The sequence below is a fragment of the Capsicum annuum genome, chromosome 3 (assembly GCF_002878395.1).
Source record: "Capsicum annuum cultivar UCD-10X-F1 chromosome 3, UCD10Xv1.1, whole genome shotgun sequence".
Lineage (NCBI taxonomy): Eukaryota > Viridiplantae > Streptophyta > Magnoliopsida > Solanales > Solanaceae > Capsicum > Capsicum annuum.
In genome coordinates this window covers 103,306,636-103,319,883 of record NC_061113.1, presented here as the reverse complement: position 1 = coordinate 103,319,883, position 13,248 = coordinate 103,306,636, and the positions used below count along the sequence as shown (strand labels likewise).

At 33.0% G+C, this 13,248-nt stretch overlaps 1 protein-coding gene across 5 annotated transcripts; it reads right to left on the bottom strand.

The window, feature by feature from the left end:
* Positions 1 to 611: 611 nt before the first annotated feature.
* LOC107863761 (protein STRICTOSIDINE SYNTHASE-LIKE 13) lies at positions 612 to 10,061 on the bottom strand. Of its 5 annotated transcripts, none has more exons than XM_016709891.2 (5): positions 9,811 to 10,061; positions 2,491 to 3,045; positions 1,891 to 2,175; positions 1,643 to 1,810; positions 612 to 1,192 (listed from the first exon to the last, which is right to left on the bottom strand). In XM_016709891.2, the coding sequence occupies exons 2-5, from the start codon at positions 2,859 to 2,861 to the stop codon at positions 793 to 795; spliced, it is 1,224 nt and encodes a 407-aa protein (XP_016565377.1). In that variant the 5' UTR covers positions 2,862 to 3,045; positions 9,811 to 10,061; the 3' UTR covers positions 612 to 792. The 5 variants fall into 5 exon arrangements, with proteins under 5 accessions (XP_016565377.1, XP_016565379.1, XP_047264170.1 ...); XM_016709893.2 differs by having other exon boundaries at positions 2,491 to 2,767; positions 9,811 to 9,950; XM_047408214.1 differs by lacking the exon at positions 9,811 to 10,061 and adding an exon at positions 8,959 to 9,802.
* Between the last annotated feature and the right edge of the window lie 3,187 nt (positions 10,062 to 13,248).

Genomic DNA, 13,248 nt, shown 5'->3' with positions numbered 1-13,248 from the left:
CATCATAAATTAGGGTGAGATACGAGTATTTGTCTTTGCATGTAACATAGAAAGCTCATTTAGTTATCAAATTAATGAAATCTTCTTTATGAGTATAATGGCTGAGAATATGTCTGCTGCAGAATAAACCAATTTGACAATCACCCTTTAGTGTCACATTGTCGGGAAATAATCATTCTCAGTTCCTCAAGATCCGTCCAATAACAACTGAATTTGTTAATGACTGCATATTGTAGATTCTCTATTCCAATTGTTCTATCCACCTCCCCCTTCGTCCACATGACATGTAGTACGTACACCTTCCACCATGATTACTTTTTTAGAAGGGATAAGATTCCGAAATTTGAGCAATGTTTGCAACCAAAATAACAAAATACATCTCCATAGGCGGCTAGGGTTGATATTATCATCGTCATTGGAATTTCAACGTAATAGGGGAGAATAAGTCGTAGACAGTTGCTTAGCAGACTCCATAGATGGCTCGCTGATGGTCAGGTGAGTCATCAATATCTAGGGTTTAGAGGTCATTTTCGGAGAGAAAAGAGAGAAAATTTTCATTTCTCCCCAAGCCGTTGGGTAATGTATTAGCAATCTTATTTTGTATACATAACTGTGCAAAATGCAAATATTTCAATTGAGCTTTAAGAATTGTCCACGAGGTAAATGGGTCAAACAAGTGCTGGGCTATTATTCATTAGTTTTGTTACACATAATCAAACATACTATCAGTGCAAAATCAATAAAAATAGTAAAAAGCAGAAAGTCAAAACATAGATACCCAGGGATGAAGTTTTATGGATATGGAAGGGTGGCAATATGGTTATGAGCCACAGTCCCGATCCATAGCTTCCCATTTACTTCTCTTACTTCACTAACCAGCTTCATAACTACACCTTTTTTATCTTCAAGAACATCAATAATTTCTCCATTTTCATTGAAGAGTGAGATAACAGTGTACATTCTCATCCCCATCAATCTAGCCAGGTAACGCATCCTAATTGGTAACCTAAAGTAAATGCTTCTCATCCATGGATTATTTATGAGGACTTCTTGTGCACGAGTGCGACAACAATCTATCGCAACCCAGAATTGACCTTTCTCATTCACCCTTACATTGTCTGGAAATCCTGGAAGGTTTGCAACAATCTCAACTGTGCCACTCTTTGGACCTTCTATCCAGAATTTTATCAGCCTGAATAGATAACAGTAAGAGGATTAAAAAAAAATTCAAGGTCAATTGATTTTGAAAAATATACTTTACAGTTAGACCTCTCACGTTTGTTTATGACAATTATATTTCCTACTACTGGTGCTGTCCTATTTTCTTTCCTGATCTGTTTAAGAATATTTTTGGAGAACACGGCACATTCTTGAAAGAAAAAAGTTGTAAGGTATAATATTTTTTGTCTTGTATATACAATTTAGTCTCTCTATAAGACAAACTAGGATTAGCATCCTGAGTTCTAAAGATCAACCTCTATGAGCAAGAACCACATCTACATGATCACTTACTAATCTGTATTATTTATATTTTGTTGAATCACGCATTTAAGTGATTTACTTCTGAATTAAAGAAACATCAACATCTTCTTTCTTCTCCAAGCGGGTTAAGAATTTGGTGGCAGAGAAGAGGAATCGATACCTGCAATTGGTTGTTTCAGTGAAGAGAAGAAAAGTTTGGTCCTTGGATAATTGTACTCCATTGGGGAACGTCAATCCATCCAAGACAACATGAGTAGATCTTGTAGCAATATCGTACCTAAGAAGTCTACCGGTGTCTTCTCCTTCTAACATTATGAGAAAATGGTTCCTACATAAGAAATTAACACAATAAAAGGAGAGTAATATAAACCATTACTATAGTATTTGATAAAAGAATTGTTAACCTACACTCTGTTGTGTTTCTTGCTAGTGTCTGTGAAGAAGATGGAGCCATTTGTATGAATATCAAGGTCGTTGGCGAAGAGTATGGGTTTCCCTTCCACATGTGTAGCCAATGAAGTTGCCACGCCTCCTTCAGGACCCACAACTAGGAGACCATAGTAAGCATCTGCAATGTACAAATCCCCTGTCTTTTTATTGAACCTCAGGCCAAGGGGTCTGCCACATTGTGGCTCAACTTTCCATTGCTTAGGTGTTGTTGAATCTTTTCCTTTAGCACAAAGTTTCTCTGACCTTATAGGAGAGCAGGGAGAATTTAGACAAATAAAATGAATTTTAAAAGAATAATATATATACACACATGGTTTTCACCCTACCATCCCTCCTGCCTAATACAAAAAAAAAAAAAAATATATATATATATATATATATATATATATATATATATATATATATATATATATTGAAAGACTTAATTGATATTTCAATTTATCAATGTTAAGAGCATTCAATAAAAAATAGAAGAAACTGGCTGATTACTTCTTAGAACATGTCCATTACATGGTTGTTCTGAATTATATTAATCATACTTGTTTTGAAGATGCTTACCAGTTACGGGTGACAAGTGCAAATGTTTCCCAGCCAGCATCTTCACCCATCCACCGTACAATGCGTCCATCAGCTAGTCCCGCATAGGGGCCATGACCCAAAGTATCAAATTCTAGTGATTCAGGACCATAAATTTCGTTAACAAACTCCAAATTGCCGACGCCTAACCGGTTATTCTTGTCTCCATGCCAACTTTCCATGACTTGATTGTATGGTGCAATGTCATTCCTCACTGGATTGAAGTCACTGTCTCCTACTGGACTTAAACCGAATGGATCTGTAACAAGGAAAGCAAAGGCTAGTGAAAGAAGAAACAAGTGAGGACGTTGTGAAACAATCTGGCTTCTTATCAATTGGATCCTCTTCTCCATGTGAGGATCTTGATAGGTATCTGTGGTTGGAAGGTGGGAATATGTATAGTGAAGTTTAAGCTGTTCAAACTGGAAATGTAAGCTTTCACCATGTTATAGGATAAAAACACACAATGTTTGTGATCCAGTTGTTGTTGGAAGTAAGTTGTCCATTTGTTAGTCATGATTTCTGCATTGCTACTTCCTGTTGATAATGAAATCAAAAGCAGCTGAAGAAGGTGCGTAGAGAATTTGGTCAATTGCAATGTCATAGTGAGCAGCAACCATTTGTGCTGTTTATATCATCATCTAAAGCACATGCTTTTAACACTCAAAACCATCGAATACATTCGATAAATTAGTCGTTTTAGAAGAGATAAGTGGAAGAGTTCTCCCTTTACAAAAGGTAAAGTCTCGTAAAAGTTTACTATAGAAAATACTCCTATTTAAATTCACACATAGAATACAATAAAATAATTCTGGAAATTTAAATAAATGTAGTCCGTTCGACTAGGTCTTCTCATGTAGTATATCAGGTAACTTTTTAAATATAATCACTTTAAAATATTCAAAATTTAAATAAAAAATCGAGTAGTATGAGGTAACTTAAACACCTATATTTATTCTAATAGAATATTTTTAGGAGTATGACCCTATTTACCAAAAATGCAAACACTCCATTGTGTCCTTTTTTTTCAACACCATTAACTATTGAAGCAAAGAAGCAACATTGCAATGTAGCAACCATAATTACCACTTTTTAAAATAACTTTTTACGCCTCATTTAGATATATATATATATAAAAAATAAATTTTGATTTGATTCGATTTTTCAGTTTAGTTCAATTTTATCCGAACATTGAACACCCCTAGTAGGATATACCTGACTCACCATAAAGGAATTGTATATGAGAGAAATTATAATACTCTCTTCGTTGAATTAGAAAGTCAAGCAAGAAAATATTTTACATAATTTCTTTGTAGTCACGCTTGTGTTGGTACTAAAACTAGGAAGTTGTTCCATGAAACGGAAAAGAAAAAAAAAACTTTACTTTGAAGGATATGAAGCAGCATATTTAAAAGTATCTCTCTAAAAAAACTGTGTAAAATCTTAGCAAAATGAGTATCAAATCTTGTAATTTTGTGTTCAAATGAATAAATAGATTATATTTTTATGGATAATTTGATAGAATTGGTCAATTAAAAGAATGATAGAAGTCATAAATGAGGAGGGATAACATATAAAAATGAATTGGTATTAAATAAAGGGGGGAGAGAGAGAGAGTGGGCGAGAGAATTATTGAGGGAGGAGTCCAAAAATGAAAAAAAAAATTGTAAATATAATTAAAAATTGTCCTACTATTTCAAGTAAAGTTATCTTAAAAGTGCAAAGAAAATGTTGCACTGTCTTCTCATATTAGTTAATCTCATGAATAAAAGATACAAAAATCTAAACCTTTTTGGAGCTAGTTACTCCTCATTCAACTTTTTCCAAAATTACCAAAATCCCTGATTTAGTCAATGCGGATACATCGTATTCTATCGATTACATTACTTAATTTTATATGGATACATCACATTCTTTCAGATGCATCACATAATTTTACACGGATATATCACATTCCATTCAAATACATCACATTTATTATTCTGAATACATCAATTAATTTTACATGAATACATCACATTATTTTGTGATGTATACGAACTTTTAAGTAAGAAAATAGAAATTTATGTAATTATTTAAAAGGTTTGAAATTTTAAATAGTTATAATAAATTATGTTCTGGTATAGTGTAATTTTTTCCTTAAACAAAATTAATTGGGCTAAAAAAACTAAGAGAATTAAGGAAGAAATAGAAGGGAGAAAGATATTGTTGGGCCATTAGCAAGAAAAAAAAAAAGCTTTAAAATAGCCCACTTTTAAGGAAATGACCTGAAATAGCTATTAGGCTCAAAAAAGAAGACATACTTAGTCGAATCCAACTTTCTCAACTATTTCTTTCTCGATGTGTATAAAATTTTTATATTGTTGGAGAATATGAATATGCATAAGATTTCTATATAATTGTTGTATATAATATGTAGTTGTATGAAATATGTATAGAAACCTTATTATTATTGTATAGAAATGTGTTGATCACGATTGTATTTGTATAAGAGTGTATTTATATATATATATATATATAAAGAGAGAGAGAGAAGGTCAACAAACCACAAAAATGGAAAATGCAATTCTATGTCCATTCGCATGGTAATAGTTTGGCCAACTGAATAATTTTTTTCTCTCCCATAATCGAAACTTGGTTTCCAACATACTATCACAACCCAAATTTGAAACTTACGTCTTGACCTAGACCCATTCCACTGCCCATTAAGTGAACCTTTCAAACTAAACATAAACAAACACAAACAAACATAAACATAATAATAATAATAATAATAATAATAATAATAATAATAATAATAATAATAATGAGATAACAAGATGTATATGAAGAACAGTACAGACGTCTCCGTACTGTTCCACTTTACTAGACATGCTCTTATATGACGAGATCAATGAACCTAGGTCTCTGATACCAACATCTTCAAGACCCAAATGACATCCACACTAGCCCCTCAACAACCCTACCTCCCCCCCCCCCCCCCCCCCTTCATGATAGAACTAGCTAATCCAACCTCAACTGAAGCATTAGCCATTTGTAAGATCATATATAAAAGTAAAACACTAACTTAAAAGAATAAATCTCAACAAACTCAATCGATATATAATGTATGGAAAGAATATCAAACTAGCTATTACAATTTTCGAGGATTCAAAATTCATTGTACAAGAACTCTTAACAACACAAATGTCTAAAACAATTGTCCAAGTAAATAAAATAAACGAGAGTATTATTGTCCGAAATATGGACAAGAATTAATCTGAAGATTCATTGCAGCCTAAAGATAAGTGCTCACCCTTGGATCGAAAAATTCTAGTTACAAACTACAAGTGAGGTCTCGAAGATGTCTTTGGATGACTACATGTACTCAATAAAAGAAATGCACAAAGTAGTATTAATACAAGCACTATCATCGAAGCAAGTAATCCCAAACACTAATACCGTCCACAGATAGACCATATAAAACCAACCAATATCCTCAACTAGATTAATCTTCATCCTACCAACGGTATCTAAATTGTTTACAATCAAGAGGATCCATGACCACTCTAAGTATCACAATTATAAACCAATACCTAATACTCAGTATAATCAACATTCTTAAAAAAGTATACTAATGCTACCTTGATTCATCACAACACTTTATGCATTTGATGTAAACATGAAAATAGTCCAGCATATGTAAAAAATGCATCATAATTATCAAACGTGTTATGACTCAAATTGTTGTTGCAATAAAAGTGGAGGTAAAATTTTCATTTAAACTTTCCTTAGCTGGTTTTTGAGAAATTCAGGGCTTTTCTAGAATTGGACGATTTTAAAGAGTGTAAAACAAACAAAATCTGGTAGTAAGGTGACTGTTGCTAGTGATGTTTATGATAGATAGATGGACAATGGGTTGAGAAAGTCGTGGCTATTTTGGCACATAAAACAAAGTTGTAGACTTTGATTATAGAGTTTACCAAGGGGTGTTCACAATGTTATAGTTCGTGGTGTGTGTTGTAGATTTAACAAAATCGAGAAAAATAGAGAAAAGGTCTCGTGTTTCTTTCCTTGACCGCTGCAACAAAAAAAGTAACCACTACAAAAGTCATAGGTATCACACCAGTGGACCTCTATTTTAAGGCACGAACCAGCGCAGTAAAACTTTAACCACCGCAGTGGACCATTGTATCAGTAATTAGTTGCAGCCGTTGCAGTGGTAATTAATCGCTCCAATGACAACTTGTAGAACTTGATAGTTGCCGCGCCCTATTTTTCTCACGAAAAGAGGATTTGATGTGACAAACTCTTTTTGGGATTGATTAAGAGTGTGAAGAGTCGCCACCTAACGTATTAAGGTGCGTTAGGACATCATTCTAGGCTAGCTACGAACTTATTTTTTGTTATTTAGTCTTAGTTCACAAGAGATTCGAGTAAGGGTTCAAATTACCTCAAAAGGAAGGTGTTAGGCACCTTTCGAGGTCCACAAAGGTGGTTCCCAGCCGAATTCATACTTTACATGGGAATTCTATATCATAAAATAAAGGTCACTTATTTATTAACTTAATATTATTAAATGGTAAAATAATAAACAAGTTATGTTATTTAATTATTTCTAATTACTAAGTGATAAAAACAAGACATGAAATAATGTAAGAAAGTTAAGCGAAAAAGAGAAATAACACGCTTTATAACAAATATTTTTATTAAATTAAAGAGCCTAAACTACCCCAAATGAATAAACATGTAAAGTAAATGGAAGAACAAAATTCGTTAGGATCAAGTAAAGAAATTATTTTGGTTTTATTCAGATCGATACCCAACTTGTTAGTTATTATCTGACCCATTAGTCAGCAGCCGGATTCTAGATAAGCGACAATGTCAAATATCGTACCGTCAATATATGTTTGGGTATCATTACTTCTGAATGTCTATCCACCCCACCTAGGCTGGTTGTTAACCTAAAGGCGTACTAAAAAAGGATAAAACTAACGTCTTTAAAATGCCTATCGTCCTAATCAATCGTCCAAAAGGCATTGCATTTTGCTATTTTGCAGTGGCGGACCTAGCTCTTTTAGGTTGTGGGTGCTCAAAAATTTTTTACTAAACAATGCAGCTACAAGGATTCAATCCCAGGATGAAAGACATGAAAGTTATGTCTAAATCCAGAACACGCAACCATGCTTTTATTCTCTGGGTGCTTTTGTATATATTTTACCATTTTTCATTGTTTCTTATATAATTATACCTTTTCTACGTCGAGTTTAGTGGGTGCTCGAACACCCAAAAATTGCACGTCGGTCCGCCCATGCTATTTTGGATTTGTGACCTAGACAAACAAAGCTAGGTTTCCTAGTTTGACTCAAAACGCATCAAATAATACACGTTGGACAACAAATAGCAAGTAATAATCTCAAATAGGCCACTTGGTAAATTAATAGATTAATGTGATTAGCATGCCAAGACAAATAATTGCTCATTTAGGAGTCATTAACCTATAGGCATGATGTCTAAGTGACAACTGTTAATATGGCAAAAGAGAATTGGTACATACTTCGAAACAAGATGTTGTAATCTTATTAATAGGCATGTCAAAGTTAGGTAAATGTGAGGGAATGATAATCGTTAATTTATCATGTAAAAATAGTTATGCATGTTGTAAATTAGCAAAAATTCTGGAAATTTATTTTAGAGGCTTAAGAACTATTTTAAATATGCTAGAAATTAATTTTTTAATACTGGAAAGTGAATTGTATTGCTGAAAATTATTAAAACATACCAACACTTTGTTTTAACTTGCAAAAAGAATAATTTTATGTTACCGAAAATTACAACAAACACGCCGGAAACAAAATGCTTTTTAAAAAAAAAAAACTATTTAACATCGAGATTGATTTTATATTACGGAAAACGGTGGTACATAAGATGTTGATATTATTGACAATGTTGGAAACTAAGTAAAGCATGTCGCAATTAATTTAAACCGTAAGTTAATTGATTTCCCTTAAAGTGTGCTTTCTATGTGACCACGTACGTTTATTTTTAACCCTAAATTATTCTTTTGACTAGCTGATTCACATAAATCTCCGCCCCCAAGCAATTCCCACATTTATTATTACATCCATCTAGCGTTCGTACAATAAGTTACAGACTGATGAATAAATGAAAACAAAGCATAACTAAACTACGAAAGGAATAAAAGCTGCCCTTCCCAAACTCCCGGTGACTGTTCCAATACCATTTTAATGACACCTGTTAGATACAATCAAAATGCCAGTGCACGCACAGAACAAAAAATATGGATACTAGCACATGATTTCAAATAGGAAAACAACGAAATATGGACATAGCAGGCAAGCAATGAATAATTATTTCGTATTAACTCCTATGGGCATGTTTTCTAACAGATTCCACAACATCATACAGTCATTACATAAAGAATAAAAATTGCATCGATTAGTGACTCACTAGTTAATCATAAAGAAGTGATAGAAAGACTTTTAAGTGAAGCACTTGCGGTAATGAGATAAACCGAATAATTCGTTGGAATCCAGAAAGCATCAAAGAACTTGAGAAATATAGTCAATAGCTTTTTCTTTGTTTTTTATTGGGAGTAATAGCAAAGAAGAGTTGTGTGCAATATAATGGAAAAGAGGGTCTTTATATAGTGGAAGAGATCCGGATGATAAAAGGAGAAAATTAATTGGTGCAATCAATCAATAATATTTTTTATATAAAATCATTCAGTCAAGGTAAAAAGAAAAGTACCAATCAATCTCATTTCCTTCCATAATTAAAAATAACGTCTATTATCAATTAATATTGGGCAATCATGCAAAATTCAGTCCAAATAATGAAAGGAAGAGAGAATAGAATATACCCAATCAATGACAATTTCCTTCCATAAACATGAGAACCCAAATACAGTGTTGAAATGCAAAGCAATCACAGTAATAACAAAGAAGGAAAAAAATAGTGTCAAGCACCCAAGGTTTGTCTCATACCAAAGGAAAGAAGGAAAATCAAGCAAAGCAGGAGCTACCAAAATTACTTGATACCGAGTCATTTCGAATTTGTTTAAGTAAAGAGGGCAAGTTGTGAATAAATTAGTGCCATTCAAATTTCGTTTCATAGAAAATCAGGACATAGTCAAAATTCATAGAATTTAGGGCTTTTGATATATGGTAATCAAAGCAAATTAATAAACTCAAACTATCAAAAATTAGTTCAAAAATCTCAAACAATTTCCGTCAATTGCCAAATCAATCTTCAAAAAAGAAAGGGATAGAAGATGATAATATATTGCACAAGAAATCAAACCTTGGACGGAGTAGCGCCGACGGTAGAGGGCAGCAGCTTGAGGGACCTTTCGGTTCGTTGTTTATGTCGATGAAGCAGCGGCGACTACATGAGATGGGGAAAGGAGAGGTGGCGACAATGGAGTCATTTGAAGTTGTGGCGTCTGGTGGCAGAAGGAGACGGCGGTGATGGAGAGAGAAAGCAGCGATGGTGGCTGCTCCATCGAATTTGAGTTTCATCGATGGACGGATGGAGTTCTCTGATTGGAAGGTGGCCGGAGATGATGGTTTTCATGGGTTTATCGCGGCTAGCAGCGACGGAGAGAGGAGAAAAAGGGGAACGGAGGAGGAAGGAAAGGAGTGGCGGAGGCGTCCGGTGAGGCAGCTGGTGGCTGGTCGGAGAGGCGGCTGTTGTTTTAGAGAGAAGAGAGAGAAAAGATGGAGGAACTGTGGCTGATTTTTGGGAATAATGGGGATTAGGTTCCCTTCGTGTGTAAAAGGAAAGGGGAAAGAATTTGATCTCGACCATTGAATCAATTTTGATCAACGGCTGAGATAAAATATGATAAAATAATATTAAAAAAAAGAGTTAAAACTTGATATTTAACTTATGACCAACACTGATGTCAAAATTGACTTAAATTGACATCAATTAAAAATAAATGGCTAAGAGCTAAATATGTAAACGCAAATTGGACAAAAATAGGCCGTTATTTTAATAACAGTAGTGATGATATTCATAATAATAAAAATAATAATAATAATAAAAATTATTAATATGAATAAATCATGTAAAATTAATGACACGTGAAATATTATTTTAATATCATTGACAAATTATAAAAAAAATATAGTTTTTAATAGGATAACTAAATGTTTGTAAATTATTGGTGTGACCATAAAATATTAAAAAATTATGTCAAAATATTGTGTTAAATTAATAATTGTAAGAAATGATATTTAAATGATAATAAAAATAATTTGTATGTTTTCAAATTATGGATGTGACACGTTAAAATTCATTTGATATCCAAAATAATACATACAAATATTAATAATTAAAATTGATAAATTTGATAAAATGGCATCCTAGGGGTATATTGGGAGGTCAACATTGGGTGTCAACAGCTGCTTCTTTGTTGCTTGAGAATGATAGAAGAATTGTCGAGCAACGAAAGTTGACGTAATAGCCAATTTTGTCTGACCGAGAGAATATTTGTTGGAATCGACGCAATAGGAGGTGTTTTTTTTTTAAAATATAAAATAGTGTGGCCGAGACTTTGGTCTTAAGTCACCTACATACCTCTGATTTTATGAAAGTCAGGCCGTGTGTAGTTCTAGATTTAGGAATGAATAATATTTCTAAGATTATTAATGATAAAGGACGGGCATAAACAACGATGTCATGGGTCGATGAGATGGGAGTGAATAGGGTTTTGAAAGGTGAAATACGAATAGGTTGAAAGATAGTGGAATAAGAAAAATTATGTTTCAGAACCGAAAGGATAATGATTCTCAAAAGCACTTCATTATACATTCCACTAGATAAAAATGGTTAGTACAGATAAAACATTAAACAATGCGGTGAAAAAAAACATAATATAACAAAAATGATAAGAGGAGTTAAGAAATTGTATCTGTCATTAGATAGCGAGACCTTGCTCATAAAAATTTGAAGAGGTCATGTTTATTCCATACCATATAAAGTAAACCAATAGCCTTGAGTGACGCCGAGGCAGTTGTGCTTAGCATGTTAAGTATTAGAAAATAATAATCGTCTTTGAGTAACTCGGTCGACTTCTAGAGGAAATTGCTTAGCCTCAGACAGTTTCTTGATAGAGTCGTGCTTAACTCCATCAAATTTTTAAAAATAATGCTTAGCTTCGGACAATTTTTCTAGAGGGGGTAGTGCTTAACCCAACTAACTGTCAAGGACAATGCTTAGCCTTAGTCAGTTTCTCGAAAGAGGGTGATGCTTAACCCACTTAACATGCTTAGCCTTAGAGAGCTCTTGAGAGCTCTTGATAGAGTCGTGCTTAACTCTATCGAATTTCCAAAATAATGCTTAGCTTTGGATGATTTTTTAGAGAGGGTAGTGCTTAATCCAACTAACTTTCAAGGACAATACTTAGCCTTAGTCAGTTTCTCGAGGGGGATAGTGCTTAACCCAATTAAGTTTTCAAGGTAAATGCATAGCCTCAGAGAATCCTTGATAGAGTCATACTTTACTCTATCAAATTTTCAAAAGCAATCCTTAGCTTCGGACAGTTTCTCGAGAAAGGATAGTGGTTGTAGGATGACGATTGACCCGTTGACAATAATAATAATAATAATAATAATAATAATAATAGTAATAATAATAATTAAGTTATGTTTTTTCTTTTAGCGTATGTATTTTCTTTTATTATATCAGATCTACATAAGGAAAGAACCTAATGTATGTTTTGTTTATTGTATATTTGTAAATAATGGATTCAAAAATCTACGTTTGGTCGACTTTAGATTTTTAATTCTTATTTAATATTTAATTTTCATTCTATCTATTCCTTATTCTCAGCATGTCGACAGTTGGAGGTAGGGATTGAGCATTTGTGGCAACGGATGGACCATATGTTACAACAGATAGTTAATCTATTGCGACAGATGGATCATATGTTGCAACTGACGGTTATTAATAAAAACAAGGTTATTGTTATTGAGAGAGTGAAAAGTCATGACTTTTCAATTATTTAATATGAAAAATGATCCGTAAATAAATAATAAGAAAATAAATGATAAACACAATTTATAACCGTAAAAGATGGTTATTTAATTTTAATAACTAATATTAATATTAAATAGGCGTGACTTTTTGTCTAACACATTCAAAACAGCTGATGAATCAAATTCTCCATCTGTTGAGACTGATGAATCAGTTGTTAGAAGAAATAAAAAAAAACTTCTTCAACAGATGGTATATCTGTTGCAACAAATGGGTTATCCGACGCAACAGCCGTATAATTTGTTGCCACAACTCAATAAAAATGGTTATTATTTTATTAAAAGAGACGATTTTTGAAAAGGTGAAACTTCTTCGATTATTTAATTGAGAAAAAAGTTATTTAAATTCAAGAACTAGTTAATAATAATAAGCTGAAAAGTCATAATTTGTCACAATAATAAAAAACTCACCAGCTTGATTTAAATTAAGTCATTTCTTTTCACTAAAAAAAAAATATATACATTTCTAGTTGTCAATGGCCTTAGGGACATTTATGTGATGCTATTATTTCTCTATAGGACATAATGTAAGACCCCGTAAAAATCGCATGTCAAGTTCAGCTGGTAAAGCTCCATGAGAGATTCCAACACAGAGACAAAAATTTTGCTAAGTGTTCAAGTTAAACACTTACTCTCATTTTAAACCTCCTAACTTCGGGGATTTATTTGATGACCTTCCTGACCTCCGTTTTTAGATTTT